The following is a 22929-nucleotide window of genomic DNA, read 5'->3' on the forward strand; positions in this document are numbered from 1 at the left end:
TTATCCTAGGGTGCTAACCTGCTGGTAGGCTGCTACTCCTCTTAGGCTGCTGAGCAATTCCTGATGACCTGTTATTACGCTGCTTCTGCTGACCTTCTCCTGCTGCTAAGCTGCACCTTCTGGCAGACTGCTTTTGCTTACCTACTCCTGCTTCTAAACTTCTGACTTTATCCTAGGGTGCTAACCTGCTACTAGGCTGCTCCTATGCTGATGAGCTATTCTTGCTGACCTGCTCTTGTTGCTAGGCGGCTGACCTGCTCTTACTGCTAGGCTGCCTCTAGGCTGCTACTGCTGACCTGCTCCTGCTGCTAGACTACTCCTGTTCACCTGACAATGCAGCTAGGCTGCTCCTGTTGACCTGCACCTGCTGCTAGGTTTCTCGATCTGAACTGCCCCTGCTGCTTGGCTGGTGACCTGCTGCTAGGCTGCTAAACTACTTCTGCTCAGAGGCTGCTCCTACTGACCTGCCAGGCTGCTAACCTACTGTTGCTGCTAGGCAGCTCATGCTGACCTGCTTCTCTGGCTAGGTTGTTTCGGTTGCTAGGCTGTGGGCCTGCCACAAGGCTGCAGACCTACTACTTAGCTGCTTTTGCTGCTCCTGCTGCAGCGATGATCCTGCTGACCTTCTGTTAGACTGCTTGTGCTTACCTACTCCTGCTTCTAAGCTACTGACCTGCTTCTAGACTTCTGATTTTATCCTAGGGTGCTAACCTGCTTCTATGCTGCTCCTGCTGCTAGGCTGCTTCTGCTGCTGACCTGCTCTTACTGCTAGGCTGCTCCTGCTGCTAGACTACTCCTATTGACCCGACCTTGCAAGTAGGCTGCTCCTATTGACCTTCTCCAGCTGCTAGGCTTCTCCTGCTGACCTACCCCTGCTGCTTGGCCTGCTGACCTGCCGTTAGGCTACATCTGCTGACCTACTCCTGCTTCTAAGCTACTGACCTGCTTCTAGGCTTCTCACTTTATCCTAGGGTGCTAACCTGCTGGTAGGCTGCTAAATTACTTCTGCTCAGAGGCTGCTCCTACTGACCTGCCAGGCTGCTAACCTACTGTTGCTGCTATGCAGCTCATGCCGACCTGCTTCTCTGGCTAGGTTGTTTCTGTTGCTAGGCTGTGGGCCTGCCACAAGGCTTCTCACCTACTACTTAGCTGCTTTTGCTGCTCCTGCTGCAGGGATGATCCTGCTGACCTTCTGTTAGACTGCTTCTGCTTACCTACTCCTGCTTCTAAGCTACTGACCTGCTTCTAGACTTCTGACTTTATCCTAGGGTGCTAACCTGCTTCTATGCTGCTCCTGCTGACCTGCTCTTACTGCTAGTCTGCTCCTGCTGAACTGCTCCTGCTGCTAGACTACTCCTGTTGACCCGACCTTGCAAGTAGGCTGCTCCTATTGACCTTCTCCAGCTGCTAGGCTTCTCCTGCTGACCTACCCCTGCTGCTTGGCCTGCTGACCTGCCATTAGGCTACTTCTGCTGACCTACTCCTGCTTCTAAGCTACTGACCTGCTTCTAGGCTTCTCACTTTATCCTAGGGTGCTAACCTGCTGGTAGGCTGCTACTCCTCTTAGGCTGCTGAGCTATTCCTGCTGACCTGTTATTAGGCTGCTTCTGCTGACCTTCTCCTGCTGCTAAGCTGCACCTTCTGGCAGACTGCTTTTGCTTACCTACTCCTGCTTCTAAACTTCTGACTTTATCCTAGGGTGCTAACCTGCTACTAGGCTGCTCCTATGCTGATGAGCTATTCTTGCTGACCTGCTCTTGTTGCTAGGCGGCTGACCTGCTCTTACTGCTAGGCTGCTCCTGCTGCTTTTAAGCAGCAACTGCTGAACTGCTCCTGCTGCTAGACTACTCCTGTTCACCTGACAATGCAGCTAGGCTGCTCCTGTTGACCTGCTCCAGCTGCTAGGCTTCTCCTGCTGACCTGTACCTGCTGCTAGGTTTCTGAATCTGAACTGCCCCTGCTGCTTGGCTGGTGACCTGCTTCTAGGCTGCTAAACTACTTCTGCTCCGAGGCTGCTCCTACTGACCTGCCAGGCTGCTAACCTACTGTTGCTGCTAGGCAGCTCATGGCGACCTGCTTCTCTGGCTAGGTTGTTTCTGTTGCTAGGCTGTGGGCCTGCCACAAGGCTTCTGACCTACTACTTAGCTGCTTTTGCTGCTCCTGCTGCAGGGATGATCCTGCTGACCTTCTGTTAGACTGCTTCTGCTTACCTACTCCTGCTTCTAAAATACTGACCTGCTTCTAGGCTTATAACTTTATCCTAGGGTGCTAAGCTGCTCCTGTTCTTAGGCTGCTGAGCTATTCCTGTTTATCTGCTGTAAGGCTGCTTCTGTTGACCTTCTCCTGCTGCGAAGCTGCACCTGCTGGTAGCCTGCTCTTGCTGACCTACTCCTGCTAGTAGGCTTCGAACCTGCATATGATGGCTGGAGCTTCCTTTGCATGAATATGTAAAAAATATTTAGTTTTTGTCTTTTCAACTTGAAATTTTGTACTGGAAGACGTGCTGGAAAACAAAACAGAGACATAAATTAATCAACATTTTTCTTATATATTTTTATATACTTTTCATATATCTATATTGTTAATTAATATTTTGTTTATACTATTTTCTTTAGGTCAAATGGCTGTAGATACCTCTTAATTCCTATTGGGAAGGACAATCCTTCAAGCCATGGTTCCCTAGAGGTTTCCTCCATAGGGAGGTTTTTCCTCTCCTGAGTGCTGAAGGATGACTCTACGTGAGTCCAGAGGTAGTTGTCACCAATCCAACTATGCCCTAGGCAGTGATGATATTAAAATAAAATTTGTATTAAAACTGAAATTTGTCTGTTTGTTTTATTTTTTTTAATATATATTTTTTATATATATATGAAATTTTCCTGATTAATAATGCTGTGCATAAAAACCATAACATTATTTCAGTTGGCCCAAATGAAAGTCATTATAGTCATAATTCCTATTTTTTTATTAATAGAGTCCCAGGCCAGGACTATCCATCTGGCACACCAGGCAAATGCATACTAGGGTCCTGCAGTGTGTGGCTTTTGGTTGCGAGTTTATAAAAATATTAGATGCAGCTTTGCTTATGTCATTTGGCTGCCACTGGCATTAAAGTGCCGATTAGTCCAGTCCTGTACAGTGTCATCATAGCATCACATATATAATTAGTATTTTTGTTATGGATCCGTTAACAGAAAGTTTGATAATTATAGTTTACGTATGGGCGAATGTCTCCCCTCGTTCCATTGCCAATATGCATATCTATTGACAACGGATATAAACAAGCTTTGTGTCCCTAAAAGAACTCTGTGCACACTTCCAATAAGTTAATACTGGAGATGTACACATCCCTGCTAAGGTAAGCAGAAGACCACCACATAAGAAATATAAAACTGGGCATTGAATAGTCACAGCGGTTTGTTTCTTCTGATGAGACATGTTCAGGGATGAGGACGTAAAAAAGACATTATTCTGCAATCTTTGCAGATTTTTATTTATTTATCTGTCATCTATTGCACTATGTAGGAGTATGTACCACTTTATTGAAGAACCCAATTTAAGCACTTTAACCCCTTAATGACCGATGACGTGGCAGGAATGTTACAAAATAACATCAGTTAATGACCAATGAGCTTAGAAAGCAACCAAAGAGACCCATGTGTTCCATCCCCAGAGTGCCCACCTGCGCCATATTTAATATGGCGGGGGATGTCTAAGCTCAAATGCTGTTCCCGAAATGCCCCGATATGGAGGCTTTCAGCAACACTGAAAACCCAACCCAGGACGCACTGTGATCACTATGGAGAGCGACCGCAAGTACCATAGCGAGAGATGTTGCCCCTCACAAGATGGCTCTGTTCAGGTACTGCATTCAGCCATGCAAGTCAATAGAGCTCAGCCTACTAATCACAATGTGGTTAGTAAAAGATATAAAGATAAAAAAATAAGAAAATATATATAAATATGGTAACGTGAAAAGTAATATCACCATCAGGTGAACCATCCAGTTCCAACAAATCTTTTTTAAAAACGCACACCTCACAAATGTGGCCTTTTAGCCTCAAAGTACCAGACGAACTCACGCATTGGTGGTATCACTGTAATCAGGACATGTTCTGAAAACATATTGGAGTGTTGCTTGGAAGCGATGTAAGCCAGAATCTGTAAATTTATACCTTAATTACAATTTGTGTGAAAAAAATGACAATGGCTGGTGGTAGAATAAGTGCACGGAAAGTGTTAAAGTACCAGCATTTGAAATACTCTGGGGTGTCTAGCTTTTAAAAATACCGTATTTGCTCGATTATAAGACAAGGTTTTTTTCAGAGCAAATGCTCTGAAAAATACCACCGTCTTATATTCAAGGTCGACTTCTAATCAGACCTCAAATAGAGGGCTGATTACAAGACTAAGATCCAGATCCCCCGCCGCGCTGCAGGGGACCCGGATCCTCCTCTCTGGTAGCCGGTGGAGGTCTGTGCACTGCACGCAGACAACCTCCGCTGCTGCCAGCACTTCTGCCGGCTGCCGCCACTACGCATCAAGGAATCTGAACCACATGGAGAAGTCTGGTAAGTGGGGAGAGGGTAAGAGGGGCATATTGGGGGTATAAGGGCTTTCTGGAGGCAAAGTGGCATATAGGGGTTAAAAGGAATATCAGGGGGGCAGAGTGGCATATAGGGGGTTAAAAAGGAATATCAGGGAGGCAGAGTGGCATATAGGGGATTAAAAGGAATATCAGGGAGGCAGAGTGGCATATAGGGGGCTAAAAGGAATATCAAGGAGGCAGAGTGATATTCCTTTTAACCCCCCTATATGCCACTCTGCCTCCTTGATATTCCTTTTAACCCCCTAAATGCCACTCTGCCTCCCTGATATTCCTTTTAACCCCCTATATGCCACTCTGATATTCCTTTTAACCCCTATATGCCACTTTGCCTCCAGAAAGCCCAGAGTGGCATATAGGGGGTTAAAAGGAATATCAGGGAGGCAGAGTGGCATATAGTAGGTATAAGGCATATCTGGGGGCAGAGTGGCAAATAAGGGGTCGAGAGGCATGTCAGGGAGGAGGAGTGGAATATAGGGGATATAAGGCATATCTGGGTTGGCAAACAAAAGGAAATTAAAACAAAAAATGAATTTTTCTCAATCATAGTTTTTATAAAATATGAAAAAATAGTTTACTTAATATTTACTGGTAAAACTTTTTTCTTATAGGGTCTTATATTCAGGCTTTTCCCCCCCAAATAAGCAGCAGGGTTAGGATCCAGGTCCCCTGCAGCGGACGTGGATCCTCCTCTCTGGCAGCCCGTGGATGTCTGCGCGATGCAGACAACCCCTGCTGCTGCAGCCGGGGCTTCAATAATTGATTGCCGGCGTGACATGACCTTCCGGTGCTCCGTCATAGAAGCTCCGGCGGAAGTGATGACATTATATCCAGGCACTCTGTGCACTGGTGTAACTACACGGGTCCACGTCCCCTGCACCTTCTGACCTGGATTGGTGCGTCCCTTTCTAAACTATTTTGAACCAGCACAGGTAGACAAAAGAGTAACAGAACATGACCCAGAAGTAAAACGGAGGTTGCTCGCACAGTGTATGAGCAGCCGGAGAGAAGCTGCAGCAGCAGTGAGAGGTAAGCGGGGCGGGAATGTTTGTTTCTTTGTATGTATGATTGTTAGCGTGCGTGATTTTGTGTGAGCATGCATATGTAATTGTGTAAATGTATGCGTTAGTTTGTACTGTAATGTGTAATTTAAGTGTGTGTGTGCATAAATGCACCAGAGTGTGTGTTGGAAGGGGGCAAGGGGCAAAGAAAGCACAGACAAGTTTGGGGGCAATGATGGCACATACCAGCTTTTTTGAGGGCGGGGAGGGGCAATTTTTTCGCACCAGGGATCGGTGGTTTCTAGTTACGTCCCTTACTTCTCTAAAGGCAGATGAAAAAAGATCAAAATTGCCTAGAGACCCCCAAATTAAATTATTTAAACATAAAGTAGTTTAACTTTAAAATAAAAAAAAAAGTTTAAGTATTCTAGCTGAATGATCACTGTGGTAGCCAATGTTACCACAGCGATCATATAGCTATAAAAAGTCACATTCCCTTTTTAAAAATGGCCGATACTAATTTTTAATCCTATGATCCCTTTGATCATGGGGTTAAATTTAGCCAACGGTAGAGGGAGGCAATTTTTGAAATCCTGATGAACTGCAAATATTATTAAAATCAGCCATTTAGCCTGTGCGGTACGTGAGTAACCATATCATCCCTGGAGCGCCTTACATTTTTGCTGCAAAACTTATTTTTGCTGTAAAAGTGATTTTTTTTTTCTCCCTTTACCATCATTTCTTTGGGATTGTAAGGGAAAAGAATGGTGTGTGCTACTGTGAGTAAATGTATGGAAAGAATGGCGTGTGCTTCTGTGAGTGAATGGAGATATGAAAGGCGTGTGAATGGTCAATAATTAGGGTTGAAGCCTTGACGTGGCATTACTGCTCACATAAGAAGTTAAATTATGGCAGAAAAAGTACACATTTGCAAAAACGACATCCCTTGGCGCATCAAATGAGAGGCTGCATGTGTTTCTAGTACAAACCTGGAGTGCGCAAGACACAAATGAACATGTCATTATGGTTAGAAAAAACATATTTTCAAGCCAAAGCGACATATTCCATCATTATTTGTGCACTCAACTTTTGTCCTAGAAATACATGTAGCACCTCCTTTGCTTCTCCAAGGGATGTAGTTTCTTAAAATGGATAATTTGTCTGAATGAGGGAGAGCATGAGTTAATATGTGGATGATTTGTCTGAATGAGGGAGAGCATGAGTTAATGTGATTGTGTGTATCATAGATGTATAATTGTGGAAGGGCAAAGATGGCACTAGCAGGATGTTTGAGCCTTGGGGAACAAGATGGCACAGGCAGGGTGTATATGGGACAAAGATGGCAAATCTTATGTGTGTTATCTGGGTGCTGGCCAGGTTCTATGTGGGCAGCGTGGTTGAGGTGTGCAACCTGTGATCTATCCCTGTAATTTAGGGGGTTTTAAATATACCTTTAATGCCGTGTTTTTATGTGAATTCCAATTGATCTGTACCTGCAAAGCTTGGTTTGTGTGTTCTTCTGTAGATCCATATCTGCTATGCTATGTTTCCATACATTATTTATGTATACCTGCAAATACAGGGTTTGTATGTCTGATTCTGTTTATTTGATATATACCTTCAGTGCTGAGATCAGAAGTGAATTTCAATTGATCTATACATGCAAAGCTGGGTTTGTGTGTTAATGTGTTGATCTATACCTGCTATCGGCAGCAGGGTCTAATATTTATATATATATTTATATATATATCGGCAGCAGGGACTAATATTAGGCCCTGAAATCATTTAGTGGAAAAGTTAAGGTATTATGTTGTTTAAACGATTAAAAGGATTAGTCGTACTAAATTGTGGCTTCAGGCTTCCCATGTTGAATGATCAAGTATTGTATTGTCCAATAACAAAAGTATCATTCCATAGAACATTACTTTTGGCAATATATATATATATATATGTGTGTGTGTGTGTGTGTTTTTTTCAGTGGTATGATTTAATTGTGGAAATTATTAATGCCCCCCCTATATATTGTTTTTAGAGTCGCCACTGATTCCACCCATAATCCCCATGTAAAAAAATGAGTATACCCATATTCCTATCAGAAACAGGTGAAATGTTATTTAGCATGTATAACTATAATATTCCATCCATAATCCCCATGTAAAAAAAAGATACCCATATTCTTATCAGAAAGAGGTCAAATGTGTTACCTAGCATGTGTAACTATAATATTCCACCCATAATCCCCGTTTAAAATATATATTCCTATATTGTGCCAATCAAAACAGGTAAAATATGGTGTTTGCACATACATGTACCATATTAAATCAATATTTTGATTACATAACATTTTTCTATTATTTCTATAGAATTTACCATGATTCTGTTATAAAACTGTATATATTTCAGCAAGTAAATAGTTAAACATTTGCAGCTTCTTTTTGCAATGTATTCATTGCAACTTAGTATCAAGAACTACCTAAAAAAACATACTTTGATTTACCATGAGTGTAAAATGTGTACTGACACCTATTGATAGTGCTGAGCATTGCAGCCAATCATCCCATCATCCCCAATATGCTGTTTAGTACGTCCCAGACACAGGCAGTAGAAGTCCGCGTGTTTGATAATAAATACCAGATAACAGAGCAAGGACACGTACACAGCAGCTGCTAGAAAACATTGTTATCCAAAAATACAAACATTTGGGAGTCCCCCTTTAATCAGCGAGGCGTCTCAAGGAATGGTTTAATGCGCCCATGCATTATTTTCAACTGCTGGGATAAAACGTTTTAGCTCCACTTTTAACCTGTTTTTGACTTGGAAACTGTGCCTGCTTACCCCGAGGGTCTTAAGATTTAAGGCCGTAGCCTTCAGTATCAATGTCTATAGAGTTCTTCGACACACAAAATCAGCCTCTCAAAGCGTGTCTTCACATATAACCTCTACGGTCACTAGGTAGTCGTATTAGAAACGTAACGGGGAAAAACGCATTAACAATGCCGTGGTTTGCCACTAGGCGCGCAGCTTCTTATTAGAACGGCAGCTTGCTGATGACGTCAGTGCGCCCAGAGCTGGCAGATGAAGCTGCAGGAGCTGTGTTTCGTTTTCCTGTCCGAGTGAGCTGTGCTTATGGAGGGCCCACGTGTCTCAGCCTTCGCTGTGTATCGAGCGCAGTCCGGGCAGCAGGTCAGATAGAAAGGGAACAGCAAACTGCTTCTGCGTTGCTGTGACGGATACATGTCTCGTAAACCATTTCCATTAAACATTAATGCCGTGGATAAGTATTCCGAATATTAGACCCCTGGCTCATTGCAGTGTAGTAATGTCCTCAGCATTATGCTTGGGTGATGTGTCCTGGAGCTATATCGTTGAGTTATTTATATAGAAATGAATTGTAATGGTTATACATTGGACAGTGTATTCTGCAGAGCTATATGTTGCTCAAATTTGCCCGTTTTCGAGAAACTATCTATACATTCTTGTTAATGTGGGGCTAGCGATTGGTTTGCAGCAATCATCTGGCATGCTTACATTGCTTGTTGCTTGTGTATCACACCACTTTCTGTTAGTTTTGCCATATTAGCTATTTTTTTTTACAGGGTAGATCCATTTTTACGGATTGCTGGCCACCGATTATAATTATTATATCAAGTAATTGATTTCCTTTTTTGAGTTTGTACGCCCCACATATGACAAAGTGGTGGCTGCAAAATGTGTTGGCGTCTGCTTAAGTCTGAAATCAATATATGACGTGCTAAGGAATGGCCACGGAATATTTGCAGTCGCCCAACTGCCTGCTTCTTGGAAGGTTTAGTAGGTCACCTGGCCCTCTGCTTATCTATCGCTGTAATGGGCAGGCTAGATGCGCCAAGTGGTTCTTATCTGCCGTCCAATTCAAGTTTCAAATGTGGGGAAAACACAATTTTATTAAGGACTGTTAATACAAAAGCCACTAATCTATTTTTGTGTATGTGAGTGTGGTGGTTTCTACTGGGAATTGGTTTCAACATTTGAGTAGTCATCATCTCTTTTGGTGTGTCTGTAAATCTGGGATTATGTTTTGTCAGGAAAGCGTTGTGAAGAAGAAGAAGAAACATGCAATCTCAACGCCATCACAGAAGCACAAACCACTCAAAAAGAAAAGGAAGTACCTGACATCTGAAAAGGAATTTGGCATGAACAGCATTCCTTTCCTAGAACATGCAAACGGGCTTCAAGAAGATGATGAAGAAGTCATATCCGTGTCCAATAGCTGCTCAAACAAAAAACTGGAAAGACACGATACACCTGCCAAAAATGAAACCCCTGCCTCACCGGTAATATTTCTGTTTCTTCCAGATAGTTCCACATTTACCACTTTCCACCAGAATAACCATATCTACAGCCCATACGTGATGTGGGAGCAGTTGTTCTCAGAATCTAGGTCATTATTCCCCCTGTATAAGAAAGGGTAGGGGCCGCTCTTGGCCTGCACCAGCAGTCACCTCTCTCATTCCCACTTTACTTCCGTACATGCAGCATGCGTACCACATCCTATAGAGACCAAAGACCAAAAGTAAATGGGCAATGTACAAAAGAGATGCCTCGTCTCTCCAACCGGTCATTAAGTCAGTTGTGCAACGTGGAGCCTGACCGCCCAATTAGGGTGATTGGCCCCAGGGTTTGACGCAGAGAGGCTAATGCCATCCTAGGCTGAGTCAGCCTAGACCAGAATATGCCTTTGTATGTAGGTTGGCATCAATAGGCAATTAAATCTTGCAGAAGAACTCCCCACTAACATGCCCCGGAAAACAAAAGTGCCGTTTATAGTTTTGGAGGGTATATCACTGGGTAGAAATATTCCTGTACGTATAGTAACTGCTAATATCTTTAAATCCGCATATGGATAATTTTAGGTGTTTGCCATCGTCTGTGAATATTCCAATGATGTGTGCTTGTATTATGTTATAGGCAAGGAGCAGCAAGCAACATGTCGGGCCTCCACTTCACATTGTTTTGCAAGATCTTGGGAAGATTCAGAACAGTAAAGAAAGGGCTTTGGCACTTTTTGAGTGGCTGATTTCACCGGTTAAACCCACAGATTTTTTCAGGTATCACATGCTTTTTTGTTTTACACAGTGCATGCTTTTAATAGAAGAGCCGAGAAAAATATTTTAGGACCATAATACATTCATACAGCACCAAGTAATGAGTGTTGCACTTTGTCCTCATTGTATATTCAGTGTCTATAGGTGGAATATCTGCAGGCCCGTTCTGTTGGCCAATGGGCCAGTTACATGGGTTTTCTTTGATCTCCTTAACTGGCCTGCTTATGCCAGCTCATCACAGCCCCCATGGACTGCATTAAAGGCCCGGCGTGCTTTGTTTATATGGTGGGTCTATAGCAGGGCCCAAGGTTAATGCACCCCAAAAAGCTTCTCAAAAAGTTGTGCTTTATGGAATTAAAAGTAAAGAGGGGGCAATACAGTATTTAATGTTTTGGTTTTCCAACATGATTTGTTTTTTCTCTCTTTTAGGGATATTTGGGAGAAAAAGCCTGCTCTGGTTAGACGGCATAATAGCAGTTACTTTAATGGCATTTTTTCCACTTTGGAATTTGACAGAATCCTAAGAGAGGTGAGAGATTGCTGGTCTGAGCTGTTGGGAAACAGTATTGAGTATTGTTTAGAAAACATGACTGACTGGCTAACCTCTATTCTAGGGCTGTAGAAAAGCATTATTTATTGTAAATTCTGTTCATTAAAGGGATACACCATCAAACATACGTATGATAGCTAAGTTTTCAAGAGGACCTAGAAATTCTGCCCCTCAGCTCTTTGGATTGCAGTGTACAGCCAAACCCAGATCCTGCGTCCATGTGGTGTACCCAGTCAGCACCTTCACTAGCACAGTGACAGTTCTGCGTGGTTTTTTTTTGGGGGGGGGGGCTAACCATAAAAATGCTGCACCATCTTTAAAAGAGAAAAAGTCCCTTTAAATCCAAGTTGTCCAATGGATGCCTTTTTGTTCTTGTGTGCCCTCCCACTTCCCTGCTAATCCATAGACATGTTGTGTAGTTGATTAACCCCTTAACGACAATTGCCGGTCCTGGCACGACACGGAAAAGCATGTGCTTTACGACAATTGACGTGCCAGGACCGGCACGTCTTTAAACGGGTGCAGAAAGCGATCTGTTTTCGCTTTCTGCACCCAAAAAACGTTGCTGAATGCCTCGACCTCGAGGCATTCAGCAACGCCGCGATCGGAACGAAGGGGCCATCTCTGGCACCTCCACGGGGCGTCAACATTTTAAAAGCCTGTTTTAAAAGCGTTTAGGAGGCGATCGACGATCGCCTCCTAAACTTAAATGGTGTCGCTGGAATGCCTCGATCAGGAGGCATCCAGCGACACCAAACACTTACCTTTCGATGGGCTGTGACCGCTCCGGAGAGCGGTCACAGCCGCAGCTGCCGATGATCTTCGCCATCAAGCAAGATGGCCGCTGCCCTGTAACAGGAACCAACAAATTTTAAAAGTTCGCTAGATGGTCCAGACCATCTAGAGAACTTTGGCTCCACTTGCAGGTTGAATACAGGTACTGCATTCACCATGCAAGTCAATGGAACCCAGCTTTCTAATCACAGTGTGATTAGTAAAAATAAATTAAAAAAATAAATAAAATTAATAATAATTAGAAAAAAAATAGTAAAAAACTAGTAAAATGTAAAAATCATTTCCCACTGATGTCACTATCAGGGGAACCTCCAAGTTGAAAAAAAATGTTACATTTTTTTTTTTAAAAAGACAAAAAAAAAATCTATATATATAAAAAATATATTTTTGTGAGCAAGTCCTAAAATTAGCATATTAGCTTAAAACAATTCTCGCATGGAAAGAGTTAAAATACTGGCATATTAAATGCCCGTGGGGTGTCTACTTTTAAAAAAGGTATGATTTGATGGGGTAAATTGAATTGGCCGGGTTCAACAACGTCCCAATTAACACCGGGGGAAGGATGGCCACACACCTAATTTCCAATTCGAAAAATGCACACGTACCAAATGTGGCCTTTTAGTTCCCACAAAAATGACAAACCCATGCATGTGGGATATCACTGCACTCAGGAGATGTTGCTGAACACATATTGGGGTGTCGTGTGACAGCGGCATATACCAGGAGCTGTAAATTCATACATAAAGTAGGTGTGTGTGGGAAAAATACACACACAAAAATACTACTGCAAACTTTGAAAACATGCTGGTGGTAAAATGTGTGCATGTAAAGAGTTAAAATACCAGCATTTAAAATACCCTGTGGTGTCTAGTTTTGAAAAATATATGGTTTTGTTGGGCACACTGAAATGGCCCGGCTCAAAGATGTACCAAATAGGGCATGGGCAGTGGATCCCCAAATGCCAAAGTTCAACATTGAAAAATGCGCATGCCCCAAATGTGGCCCTTTTGCCCCCAAACAGCCAGGCAAAATCATTCATGTGAGGTATCGCTGTACTCAGGAGGTGTTGCTAAACACATATTGGGGTGTTTTTTGATAGTGAAATATACCAGAACCTGTTTATTCATACCTAAAGTAAAATGTGTGTGAAAAAACAAATGCAAAAAAATTACTACCATAAAGTTTGACAAAGGCTGATGGTAGAATAAGTGCTTGGAAAGGGTTAAAATACCAGCATTTGGAATACCCTGGGCTGTCTATTTTTCAAAAATATATGACTTGATGGGGTAAATTGCATTGGCCGGCTTCAAAGATACCCGAAATGGCACATGGGGGGAAGAATTACCAGATTTGGAAAAAATGGCTTTGAAATAGCAAAACGCTACCTGTACTTATTGCCCCATAATGGGTAGAAAAAAGCAAAAAAAACATAAAAACATTGGGTATTTCTAAACTCAGGACAAATAGTAGAATCCATTTAGCAGGTTTTTTCATTACCTTTTATAGATGAGTAAAAGATTTTTCAACTAAAAGTTAGAAACAGTCATTTTTTTCTAAATTTTTCACCATATTTTATACTTTTTTTAGTAGTAAATAATATGATACAATCAAAACAATGTCATCTAAAGAAAGCCCTTCTTGTCCTGAAAAAAACAATATCTAATGTGTGTGGGTTCAGTAAACGGGAAAGAAGAAAATTACAGCTAAACACAAGCAGTGCAGAAATGTTAAAAAGGCCATTGTCACGAAGGGTACAAAAAGTAAAATCAGCCTTTGTCACGAAGGGGTTAAATAGTTTAATTATTTTACCATAAACATCGTTGAGAAAGAATAGGTGAAGATAACAGGGCTACTGTTTTAACCCCTTCAATCCCAAACAAAAACACCCACAAAGGTATATATTTCTGTAAAGCAGACAATCCAGGCTATCCTATCAGGGGTATTTGGGCATTCTACATGCAGGTATTTGGCCACCAATCACTGTCAAAGGTGGCCACAGAAATTAGTTCATGCACTTTTTTCACCAACGCATCTTAGTATTTTGTAGTATTCTTAGGATTTTTTGTACAGGGTATGTGTTACGGCAGAGAAATCTATCCTAAATTGTTCAGCCGCCTCTCCTGATTATGGAAATACCCCACATGCCTAGTTTTTTTGTGGTTTTCTGGACATTACAGGGCATAAGTTGTAACGTGCCGGCAAACTGGATCACGGTGTGTGCTAAGCCAATGCTATCTATGAAGCAGTTTAGCAGTCCCACAGGAGAACATGTTCCCATAAAAGTATACATTTTTGGAAAGCGGTCTACCAGAGTATTTCACCAGTAGCATTTGGAACATTTTTATGCAACCATTTGGCCGCCAATCACTGCCAAAGTCAGCCGTTGCTCTAATTTTGTGCACTTTTTCCACCAACACTTCTGTGTTGCTGAGGATTTTTGGCACAGGGTATGTGTTACGGCAGAGAAATCCAGCCTAAAGTGTACAGCCGCCTCTCCTGATTACGGAAATACCCCACATGCCTAGTTTTTTGTGGTTTTCTGGACATTACAGGGCACCCACCAACTAAACCCTAATTTTTTTTTTTTTATTTTTTTTTTGAAGATCGTGGGGAGTAAAGGGTTAATTTAGGGTTAGGGTTATGTACTGATCCCCAGGGCTGATAACATACCGGAGGGAATGCTCGATCGCACGATCGGGCATAGATCTGTAACAGTTTACTGGCATTCGTGCCGGTAACTGTTACAGCTCCCTCATCGGAGCTATGGGGTAGCCCAGCAGGGTCTAGACACTCTTGAGTATTTCCGGGTGACGTCACCCGGAAGGGAAAGCCTGATCGCGCGATTGGGCATTTCCAACCTCATCGGAGTGAAAGGGTAGCCCAGCAGGGTCTAGACAGACCCTGCAGGGATACCCTGTCCTCCTGTGAACTTCCAGGTCACGTCAGTAGCGACGTGACCTGGAAGGGAAAGCATGATCGCGCGATCTGGCATTTCCAGCTGTAACAGTTTACCGGCATTAGTGCCGGAAACTGTTACAGCTCCTCATCTGAGTGATGGGGTAGCCCAGCAGGGTCTAGACAGACCCTGCTGGGCTACCCGATCCTCCCGTGAACTTCCAGGTCACGTCAGTAGGGACGTGACCTGGAAGGGAAAGGCCGATCGAGCATTTCTATCTGTAACAGCTTCGCGCCGGAAGCTGGTACAGGAGATCGGGCAGCAGAAAGCCAGCAACGCTGGCTTCTGCTGCCAGGGGGGGAGTCCAGGCTGTCAAACGATACGTCCATAGGGGTTTCTTAGTGGGCGTTTTTTGGACGTCCCGGTATGTCTATAGGGGATTGAAGGGGTTAAAGAGCTCCTAAGAAAACACGTTGCTTGGAAACCATTCTTATTTTCTTACGGTTCATTCTTTTGCGTTCTTTGTTTATATATTTAGGATAACGTGCAGTTTGGAGTTAACCTTGACGTCACCAGCTATACAGATGGAAAACGAGAAACCCATAATCCTCCTGGGCGAGCACTACCCATGGTTGTGTGGGATTATTTCAAGGTAAAGAAAAAAAAAAACATGCCTAAAATGCTAGGACTTGGCCACCCTGTATTTTATTCTGTATAATAACTCTCATTTTCCAAAATATGTTCTGTACTTCTGTGATCTTTAAGGGCTCTTGGAACAGCAGGTGTATCTATCTTAGGCAGCCCTCATAGACCTAATTGGTGGATGAAAGAGTAATGTATTTGCAGTGATAACTAATTAAAGCAAACCATTTGTTATACCAAATTTGAAATATTTACAGCTTAATAATGATGGGTATCTTGCAATACTTGACCTGTTATTTACAAAATATGAGGTGGTTTTTCAAATCAGAGCACGTATGTCAATATATTTTTGGATTAAACTACTTGAGACATGGAGTTATTGCATTAGGTCCTTGCAATAATAAACAAAAGGGGAAAAATACATATACATAACTTAGAAATATAAGAAGATATGGGACAAATATGGACATACCCCTTGTGTTTTTTATTCTTTTATTTATCTATTTTTCTCTGTCTAATTTGTACTGCAACATTTAATTGTGCTCTTTATTAACTTTTTTAGAAGTCTTCGAAACTAGATCGACTATATATTCTGAAAATATGTTATCTGTAATGGAGCCTAAGTCTGTCCAATGTTTGTAATTTTTTTTTCTACAAATTATATAAAGTAAATAAAAAAAAAATAAAAATTAAAAAAAAATGTATATATATCACACATACATTTTTGGGTAACTGCTTTCACCTGTTTTAGTTGTGTGAAAATTATGTTCAAAACTTTTTGTTTGTTTTGTTATTAAATGAGTTATATGAAGGCTACTTATATAATTTTGTGGATACCCTACCATCACACCTATAACGAGCCTCTACTTTTCTGGTTAGGTGTCCACAAGGTGTTGGAGTGTTTCTGTGGGAATCTTTGCCCATTTAGCCAAAAGAGCATTTGTGAGGTCAGGCACTGATGTTGGACAAATAGGCCCACAAAACAGGCTTGTATGCTGTAGCATTAGCATTACCCTTCACTGGAACAAAGGAACCTCAGCCAAACACTGAAAGAACCCCATACCATTATCCATCCTCACCCGTACTTCACAGTAGACGCTATGCATTCCAGCAGATAGCTTTCTCCTGGCATCCACCAAACTCAGATTCCTCCATCAGACTTCCAGAGAACTCATTACTCCAGAGACCGTGTTTACGTTGCTCCAGAGGCGGTTTTCATTTACACTACTTCACCCAATGTTTTGCATTGTACATAGTGATGTTCGGCCACAGAAACCCATTTCATGAAGCTCACCTGCGCATGATGCTCGTGCTGATGTTGAAGTTTGGAAGTCTCTTTTAGCGTGCGTGGTCTACTGTTTTGGGGCTGAAGTGTTACTTCTAGATGCTTCCACAATAATAGCACTCCCAGGGGACCGAGCAGAACTAGTAGGGCCGAAATTTCACAACCTGACTTGTGGCAAAGGTGACATCCTATGATAGTTCTCCATGTTTAAAGTCACTGAGCTCTTCGTTATTACCTGTTCTACTGCCAGTGTTTGTCTATGATATGCCCCCCCTATGTGCTTCATTTTATAAACACCTGTTAGCAGTGAGTGGGCATCTAAACCCAATAATTAGGAGGGCTGTCCCTGGTCATGACAGGGTTAAAATTGTGGATTTCACAGTTTAAAATCTCCTGTCCTTGTTTTCCCATTTCAAATCATCGCTTCACAGAACGGCTGCTCGCTGAGACTGTTAAATCCCCAGGCGTTCTCACACACGGTATGGAGCTTCTTATCGGTCCTGCAAGACCTTTTTGGAAGCATGGTTGGGGCAAACAACGTGAGTAATTCAGTTTTATCCTCGGGGGGGTGGGGGGGGGAATGCCTTTTCGCTTCACTACACGCAGTTTTGAATATCTGGAAAAATATTTTATGCCAACTGTACTGGCACACATTAAACGGAAAATGTACTTTACAAATGTAATAATGTTAAACTTTCTAATTGCATTTTTAAACCTCACTAGTTTTCTCTTATTCGTGATTTTAAACTAACGATTTTTGGAAAAATACTATTTGTTGTGCAATATTTTTCCTCTTTTTGTAACGCATACATTTTTAAACTAAATCTATGCATATATGGGGAGGGGAATCGGAGAAGCAAATACATCTTTATTTTTGTCCATCAGATACATGACGCCTGCCGGTACGCAGGGTTTTGCCCCGCATTATGATGACATCGAAGCCTTTGTGGTTCAGCTGGAAGGAAAGAAGCATTGGAGAGTCTACAAGCCCAGGCAAGTTTTCCTGATTTGACCTTAAAACCGATAGTATCCTATCACACCACCTTGCTCCTCTAAAACCATACCTGGTCGTGTCTTAAATGCCTAACAAAAAAGTTATTATACTTTAAAGATCCTTTACACTTTAAAAATAACACCGTGTTTTCCGGACTAAAGTCCCGAGTTGGAATCTGCTGCGTCAGTTCACAAAGCGAGTAACGCAGAATTGGTAGATGGGATCTACTAAACTGGATCCAATTGAGATCCTTTTTATTGTTGTTGAGTAAGAAGCGAAGGAGCTCACGTAGGAGGTAGTTTGCAAACACATTTCTAGAAGAAGCCAAAGTTATTCTAAATGTCTAGGTGTGGCTTTAGATTTGTTTTTAGAATTCATTACTTTATAATGTTGAGTCTTAAAGAATTTAAGCCGCAATGTTCAATGGTATAGAAGGTACATTTATTTAAGGGCACAAGAAAAAATCAAACCTGGACCTCTGGGGTGCAGCAGCCCCACCTCGTATTTAAACATTTAGTGATTTCGATATGATTAACAGGTTTTACGATGTATGTTACGCGCCAGATAAGAAACATCTGGTGTCAGTAGAGAACCAAATAATAGTGGGATGATGCAGACTTTAAGCTAAAAGGAGCTGGCTGGATTCTTAAGGAGCAAAACCCGGCGCCAACTATCACAAGCACACGTTCCAACAAAAAGATAATGCACAGAAAGGCAAAATGGAGTTTCTAAAGCAACATGGCTTTTTAACCCATCCTTTCCCAGAAGCCCCTACAGTCTATGTCTTTCACAATTATATCGCGCACACCTCCATAATGTAATGGGGAAAGAGAAGCAAAATAACCTCTAACTTTTTAAATGCAGACATAAGATCACTATTATAGAATGATGATTTTTGTTTGTGTATAATATGTTGTGAAAGTGTACAATACAGCAATTTTCAAATTTGTTTTGTGTACAAAAAAAAAAATAAAAAAAATAAAATATATATATAATTTTTTTTAACTTATTGTATTCTTTTAGGCAGAAGTCAGAATGGCTCCCACAGTTCTCAAGTGGTAGGTTGTGTCATATATGTGTGTATCCTGCACAGTAATTATTTTACATATTTTAATGTGTAAGATGTACTTTTTATGAGACAAGTTGTATAAAATAGCCAGCATGCAATTTTCCAAATGCCCGCATTAGCGTCACAAGGAATATGCGGGCAGCAGTATATGAGAATATTGTCAGGAGCCTGTGTTAATTAGGGTCCTCCGATTACCACGAGAGCGTAAGTGATAATGTGATAACCACGAGAGCATGAGAGCGCCATGCTACTCCCACAAACAAAAGCATGATATTAGGGCTGCAACTAACGATTATTTTAATAATCGATTAGTGGGCCGATTATTTTTTCGATTAATCGGATAAAAAAAATGCAATTTCTTTTCAAGTTAAAATAATGTAATAAAAAGAACCGTACATTTTACACTTTCATCTCTTTATTGCAATGGCCTCCCCCTCTCTCCCCCTCTCTCCCCCTAGTTTACCGTCGTAATGATAAAAGCTACAAGAACCCAAACACGGTGTTTCTCAAACTAGGTTTTAATGCAAAGTTATTAGTAAATATTAATTCATATGTTAACTATTTTTCATATTTAATAAAAACTATGAGAAGAAAGCCTTGTTTAAATTTTTTTTTATTTACCAAACTGCCCCCGGTTATGCACATCTGACCCCCAGCTTGCCCACTCTGCCCCCATATATGCCTTATACCTCTTATATGCCAGATTCCACTGTGCCCCCTGATATGCCACTGTGCCCCCTGATATGCCTTATACTCCTTATATGCCAGTGATATGCAACTGAGCCCCCTGATATACCTTTTACCCCAGATATGTTTTATGCCCCCCCCCTGATATGCCTAATATTGATATGCCTTATACCCCCTATATGCCACTGAGCCCCCTGATATACCTTTTACCCCAGGATATGTTTTTATGCCCCCCTGATATGCCTAATATCGATATGCCTTATACCCCCTATATGCCCTGAAATTCATAATACCCCCCATACACCACTCTGGCTCCTCCCCCTCCCATACACCACTCTGGCTCCTCCCCCTCCCATACACCACTCTGGCCCCTCCCATACACCACTCTGGCTCCTCCCCCTCCCATACACCACTCTGGCTCCTCCCCCTCCCATCTACACCACTCTGGCTCCTCCCCCTTCCATACACCACTCTCCCCCCTCCCATACTCCACTCTGGCTCCTCCCCCTCCCATATACCACTGCCTCCTCCCATACACCACTTTGGCTCCTCCCCCTCCCCATACACCACTTTGGCTCCTCCCCCTCCCCATACACCACTTTGGCTCCTCCCCTCCCCATACACCACTTTGGCTCCTCCCCCCTCCCCATACACCACTTTGGCTCCTCCCCCTCCCCATACTCCACTCTGCCACCTCCCCCCTCCCATACTCTACTCTGACTCCTGTCAGCAACAGAGGTTCACAAGACACCAGGGAGCCGGGTAGAGAGGCAGAGTGGCGTATGGGAGGGGGAGGAGCCAGAGTGGGTGTGTGGGAGGGGGAGGAGCCATACACCCCTCTGACTCCTCCCCCCCTCCCATACACAACTCTGCCTCTCTACCCGGCTCCGTTACTGACAGGCACTTTCACTGCAGCTTCATAGAAGCCTCAGCGTAATTGAAGGTGAGTAACGAAGGCTGTCTGTGCGATGCAGACCCCCACTGGCTGACAGAGAGGATGATTCTCTGTCAGCTGGTGGGGGTCTGCACGATGCGCACAGCCAGCCTCCGTTACTGCCCTTCACTTACGCTGAGGCTGCAGTGAAAGTGCCTATCAGTAACGAGTCGGGAGAGAGGCAGAGGGGTGTATGGGAGGAGGGAGAGAGACGGAAGTGAGAGACCCGGCCGACAGTGAGGGGAATCCAGGTCTAGTATTATAATCCGATCTCTGTTTGAGGTCGGATAATATAAAGAGAGGAGTTTTTCAGAGCATTTGCTCTGAAAAAAAACTTTTTTTATAATCGATAAAAATCGTTTCGATTATCCATAATGAAAATCGTATCGATTTTATCGATAGTTGTTTCAGCCGATTACATGATTTACATCCGGTACATCATGATTACATGAGGTAATGCAGATTCTGAGTGATTGGTATATTTGTGATATTGATATAGAATTGCACGTTACTAAAAAAGACGTACAGAAACCATGAAGAATTATTAGGTGTGCGTTCAGTCTCAAATAGAGACTTGGAACGTCTCTAATCACAGTTCCTTCTAATCACAGAGATTTGCCCCTGATCTGCTGTTAAAAAATATCTGCAGTATCTTGTCTCGCAGACAGTAGGTGGTTTATTGGTGTCAGGCTTGAGTAGATACTGTACATAGGACATCTTACAGATCTACCTATACATTACACAGGGCCAGCTCAGTCCTTCTTGTGGACAACCTCGCTGGATTTAGTCCCTCGTAATTCACAGTAACTCTGCAACTCCTCTGCAAAGGTCTGCTTTAGTGAATAAACACCAGTGACGACATTAACCATTAATGCTCTGTTATACTTTAACAGCTAATTTCACTGATGAGGATATCGGGGAGCCCGTTCTGGAAACCATCCTTGAAGCGGGCGATCTCCTGTTATTTCCCCAGAGGATTTTATTCACCAGGGGGACTGTCTACCTGATGTGCACTCCCTACACGTCACCGTTTCCTCTTATCAAAGGAATAGCTGGTTGGACCTCCTGGGAAGGTAAGATGATTCGAATGGTATGAATAACCCACAAGCATCAAAAGCAAGTAAATATTACTTGTAATTTCCCAAGGTAAAAACCCCCAGAAATTACAATTTATTCCACAGCTGACGTTCATCATGTTAACTTTAAAACAGCGATGAAGTTTGCATCAAATTAAACGGCATTGTCATTGTCCACCTGGTTGGTGTTCAGGATATTACCCCCTCTCACTGCAGCTCCTGCCGGCAGCTCTGCAAGTTGCGGCTGAGGAAGATGTGGAATTCCGTAAGGGGCTCCCGCTGGACTATATGGAAATATATGGGTGTTCAGAATGCCGAACTGGTAAATGCACTTTTTGAACCTTGGAGTTATCTTAATGGAAAGAGACGTTGGGTTACTATCTGCTGTTTACTGTTGCATGATATTTATTCAACTGTATATCTCAATATAATTATCGAAATCTCCTTTTTTAAAGTGCCTAAATTCAGTGTATATCCTCAACAAATAGGGGTAGGATTTCCTCTTGAATCTTTTACCATAAGCCCTTGCTTTGACTTTCACCATATAAAATGACTTCAGGGATTACACTCTCAGATTCATGTGTCTCCTGACGAGCGATGATAGGATACTGCTATATATTTGGGCTGTATTATGAATTCTTGCTATTTTTTTGTTTTTTGGCATAATTCATTTCAGGAGGACTCACGCAGACAGACATTTATACAGAAAGTTCAAACACTTATGAAGAAATTGTCAGATTATGCACCGGTGGACGCAGCAGTAGACCAAAAGGCTAAGGAGTTTCTGCATGATTGCCTACCTCCCGTGCTCACTCCAGGTACACGAGCGACAGAATTGCTCAGTTTGTGGCATTATTTAAAGAGTGACCAGCAATGGGCATCTCCTTGGATAAAGTCCATGCTATTCTCCAAAGAACTCTTCAGAGAACTGTTCTCATCACTGAGCTCTTTGGTGTTGGTGTTCTTTTATCTGTTTGTGTATTCTACAAAATCTTTTCTAATATCCCAAGAACCTCTGTTTTGAATTACATATTTTATAGTGATCTCTCTTGCTGTATTTGATTTAAATTACAGTTTTGATGTTTTTGCCGTGTAGTTCCTTTAGAACTTCTGCAAATATTTTTGTTTCTTTTAATCATTTTATAGTAGGTTTCGTAATTGTGAATTTCCTTCCAGCTGAGCGGGCTCACAGTGTGCATGGAGCGCATGGTGAGTGGAAGATGGATGTGTTCAAGATGGCACTTTGGAGATTGGAAAAGACACTAAAAAATAGGCTTCTGCGAGGTGGCATTGCAGGTCAGTAATGCCTT

The 22929-nt window shown here is 42.4% G+C and overlaps 1 protein-coding gene across 1 annotated transcript; it reads left to right on the top strand.

The window, feature by feature from the left end:
- Positions 1-8654: 8654 nt before the first annotated feature.
- Positions 8655-22915, top strand: LOC149273795 (ribosomal oxygenase 1-like; the record flags this gene model as incomplete). Its single annotated transcript, XM_089506011.1, is given in 14 exon segments — positions 8655-8720; positions 9672-9920; positions 10555-10694; positions 11121-11220; positions 15471-15584; positions 17291-17398; positions 17746-17856; positions 18881-18911; positions 21437-21516; positions 21519-21615; positions 21834-21913; positions 21915-21941; positions 22296-22437; positions 22766-22915. Coding segments are annotated over 14 exon segments (1495 nt in total), but the record flags the coding sequence as incomplete, so codon positions are not given.
- Between the last annotated feature and the right edge of the window lie 14 nt (positions 22916-22929).

Source organism: Sceloporus occidentalis, unplaced genomic scaffold, assembly GCF_023333645.1.
Source record: "Sceloporus occidentalis isolate IW3139 unplaced genomic scaffold, rSceOcc1.0.p SCAF_360, whole genome shotgun sequence".
NCBI lineage: Eukaryota > Metazoa > Chordata > Lepidosauria > Squamata > Phrynosomatidae > Sceloporus > Sceloporus occidentalis.